Raw genomic sequence first — 4,257 nt, forward strand, 5'->3', positions numbered from 1 at the left:
TGGGGATTCGAACCCGCCACCTTAGTTGTACGTGGCTGGCGCCTTAGCCGGTTGAGCTACGGGCCCCAAGCCCCTGGCTATTTTTTGTTGCAGTTGCCACTGCTGTTCTTTAGCTGGCTGGGGCTGGGTTCAAACCTGCCACCCTCAGTATATGGAGATGGCTCCAATTTTATTTTAAATAAAATGTATATATAAAAATAAAATTTGTAAATATTTTTATATATAAATTTTATTTTTAATATAAAATAAAATTAGTAAGATTATGAGAGAAATAAATTACTAAAATATGTACCATAATTATCAAAATAAAAGATAGAAAATAGTTGTCAAAATACTTTCAAAATGTGTAATTTATTAATAGATGTGCTTCTTTATTTCTACATTTAATAATGAGATCTAGCGTCAGGTCTAATAACTATTGTGACCTCAAAGAAGAGATAATTGTAAACATAGTTTGAGAAATTGTCAACAACTGCAGTGTGACACAACAATACCAATATTTGTAAACTAGTGCAAGTCATGAGAACTGCTAAATTACAGTTTTTCTGTTTATATTCATAATCAAAGGAAATGTGCAGTTGCAGTTAGAGCTTAGTGGGAAAAAAAAATGTAATTTTTTTCCTATTCAAGTTCACAGCCCAGAACTGCTTTAAGTCCCAGTCAGATTTATCTAGTTCCCCTTCAAGCTCTTTGCCATTGATATTGCAAGTAAGTAGCCCAACATGATAAACTCTCTGATAACTGCTTTATCAGTGCTTGTTAAACTTCAGTGTGTTAAGAATTACCTGATTACCTTGTTAAAATGATTCAGTCAGTCTGAGGTGGGCCTGCGATTCTGTCAGATAGAGCCAAAGTTGCTGCTAAAAGACCCACATGTTGCATAGCAAGGTGCTATATAACACTTAGACGTCTTTCCTTCATAAAAGGGATCAAGTGAATAAAGTTTTTTTAGAACATAGCCATATCCTTATGTTTATACATTGTCCATATTTTCATGGTACAGTAGGAATGTTGTGTAATTATGACAAAGACCATATGGCCAAAAAGCCTCAATATTCACTCTCTGGCCCTTTAAGAGCAAGTTTGCCAACCCCTGCTTACTCTATGATATAATCCTATCATCTTTGAAATTCTTACTTTCTATATTCTATAATACATTGCATTTCAATTGTGGCAGTGTTCTGAATATTGTCTACTCACAGAGTACTCTTCCTTGCATTTTGCTTATGGTTCATGGCCTCTATTCATTACTGTGCACCCTTTAAATTTTGAGGGCATTTCTCTTAGTATAAAGTTACATAAAAAATGATTCTCTGTACTTTCTGCAGAAGACATCTGGCAAGTTAGTGTCCAGAGGAAAAGAAGGCAAGACATGTTTTTGAGGCAAGGTGTAGTCAACAGCAAGAAAACATTACCCAAGGAGAAAAGCAGTGAATGTAGTAAGTTTGGGAAAATATCACTTCTGAGCACTGATCTTTTTTCTTCAATTCAAAACAATAATAACTGGGACCTTTGTGGAATGAGTTTAAACCATAATTTAGACTTGATTGGTTTTAAGAGAAACTGTGCAAAAAAGCCAGATGAATGTAATGCGTATGGGAAATTGTTACAGCATATAAACCATGATAGAAGACCTAATGCAGAAAAACTGTGGGGATGCAGTCACTGTGAGAACACTTTCAGCCATAACTCAGCACTTATGTATAAACCAGCAGTAACCAATTCTCTCGTATATAAACGGAAGAGGGTTCCACCTGCAGAAAAACCCCATGTCTGTAGTGAGTGTGGGAAAGGCTTCTGCTACAAGTCTGAATTCATTAGGCATCAGAGAAGTCACACCGGGGAGAAGCCTTACGGATGCACTGACTGTGGGAAAGCCTTTTCACATAAGTCAACCCTCATTAAACACCAGAGGATTCACACCGGGGTAAGACCCTTTGAATGTTTTTTTTGTGGAAAAGCCTTCACCCAGAAGTCACACCGCACAGAACATCAGAGAACGCATACGGGAGAGAGACCCTTTGTGTGCAATGAATGTGGGAAGTCATTTGGTGAGAAGTCATACCTCAATGTACATAGAAAAATGCACACAGGAGAAAGACCCTATCATTGCAGAGAATGTGGAAAGTCCTTTAGCCAGAAGTCATGCCTCAATAAACACTGGAGAACTCACACAGGAGAAAAACCTTATGGATGCAATGAATGTGGCAAAGCTTTTTACCAGAAGCCAAATCTCAGTAGACATCAGAAAATTCATGCTAGGAAAATGCCTATAGCAATAAAAACCTAATAATTGTGGGAAAGCCTTGAGCAAGATGTTCCATTTCGTTGTACAGAATGAATTTGGAGAAAGTGTTTTGTCTTAACGGAAGTCATGTTCCAATTGTTATAGAAACTGTTATAGAAAAAATTATAGAAAATACTTTATAAAACATACACTTGATGTCTCTGGCACATAAACGTTAAAAGATATAGTAAATAGAATGACAACAGAATACAAAATATATATGAAGAGACTTAAAGGTATACTATAATATATTCCATACTGAGCCATAAAATCAGTACTATTTGGACTGGTAAATGTGAATTTAACATAAATTGTGAGTATCAAATACATATATCACATAGGATATAAAATGCCATTCACCAAATTTTTCCACTCTAAATATCACCACTGTGTTTTGATGTCTTAATACAAAAGATAACAAGTCTACTTAAAAAAAAAACTTTATTATACCAACTATATTTTCTCCACCTTTTTGTAATAAACATTAATGGCTATAGCAGGTATTATTTAGTCCTCTTTGGAATAACAAAGCAATGTTTTTAAATGTCTCTTGATAAGTGAGCCAAAAACCTTACTAAAAACATAGTTAATTATGTTGAAAATGCAAAGCTAATGAATTGTTTAATAACCTGTTACTGGGTAAACCAAACACTGTAAATGTGATTACCTGGCACACTCAATATTTGACAAAAAAGTAGTTCCCTGGTATATTGTTTGCTATTCATATTTTCTTAGTCTTGCTGCAAAGTAGTAGAAGACATACAGTACTCTTTCTATAGATATATGTGTATGTGGGGGGGGGGTTGTTTTTGTTTTTATTTTTATTTTTTTGAGATAAAGACTCACTCTGTCTCCCAGTCTAGAGTGCCATGAAGTCATTGTAGCTCCCAGCAACCTCAAACTCTTGGGCTCAGCCTCCTGAGTAGCTTGGACTAGAGGCACCTGCCATAATGCCTGGCTAGTTTTTCTATTTTTAGTAGAGATGACATCTTGCTGTTGCTCAGGCTGGTCTTGAGGGAGCTCAAGCAATGCTCCCAACTCAGCCTCCCAGAGTGCTAGGATTACAGGCTTGAGCCTGGCCTTCTACAGGTCTTTTAATTCATAAGTGTTTCATGCAGAGACCAATCAAGGAGAATTCTTTTCTTTTGTGCAAATTAATTAAGCAATATCCAGGTTCATCTCCTATAAATTTACATGGCACTGTCCAGGACATTAAATCCCAGGGTTTTCCTTATTCCAGTGTTTGAGAAAAAAATAACTGCTTCCTTAAGCTAGTATGTCATCCAGATCAGAAAAGAAATAAGGCCAGGCACACTGTGGCTCCTAGCACTATGGGAGGCCTAGGCAGGTGGATTGCTTGATCTCGGGAGTTTGAGAACAGCCTGAGCAAGATCAAGACCCTGTCTCCACTGAAAATAGAAACATTAACCAGGCATTGTGGTAGGTGAATATAATCCCAGGTGCTTGGAGCTGCGGCAGGAGGATCACTTACACCGTGAAGTCTGAGATTGCTGTCAGCTAGGCTGATGCAATGGCACTCAACCCAGAGCTACTCTTTATCTTAAAAAAAAAGGCTACTTAGAATCCACATTGTTCAAGATTTGCCTCCATGTAAGACTGTCCAATCCAGAATGAGAAAGGAGATATAACCACAGATAGAGACATGATTTTAAAAATGATAGACACATTATACAACTCTATATCAACATTTTTTAAGCAGAGGAAATGGATGCTTTTCTAGCAAACTATAAGTTATGAAATTGCAGTAAGAAGTAGAAAACTTGTTAGAACAGTTACCACTGATGAATTTGGAAAAGTGATTAAAGATCTATGATAGAGCTCCAGGCCCAGCTTTCATGATTAGTTTTATCTACCTACTCTTTTAAAGAACAAGTAATACCAATGTTATTTATTATACACTGTATATGGATTGTAACACAGTCCATACACTGTACTTCCTTTTTTTTTTT

General features: G+C 36.5%; 2 protein-coding genes across 2 annotated transcripts in view; one reads left to right on the top strand and one right to left on the bottom strand.

Moving 5' to 3' along the window:
- Positions 1-2,290, top strand: part of ZNF793 (zinc finger protein 793) — a 13,857-nt gene extending 11,567 nt beyond the window's left edge. The window contains exon 5 of the mRNA XM_012809090.2: positions 1,329-2,290. Coding sequence (XP_012664544.1) covers positions 1,329-2,290 — 962 coding nt within the window. The remainder of the gene's footprint in view (positions 1-1,328) is intronic.
- The window catches only part of LOC100946545 (zinc finger protein 569), a 100,067-nt gene that overhangs the window by 75,273 nt on the left and 20,537 nt on the right, over positions 1-4,257 (bottom strand). The window lies entirely within an intron of this gene.

This window comes from Otolemur garnettii, unplaced genomic scaffold (assembly GCF_000181295.1).
Source record: "Otolemur garnettii isolate 467f Iridium unplaced genomic scaffold, OtoGar3 scaffold00100, whole genome shotgun sequence".
Taxonomy (NCBI): domain Eukaryota; kingdom Metazoa; phylum Chordata; class Mammalia; order Primates; family Galagidae; genus Otolemur; species Otolemur garnettii.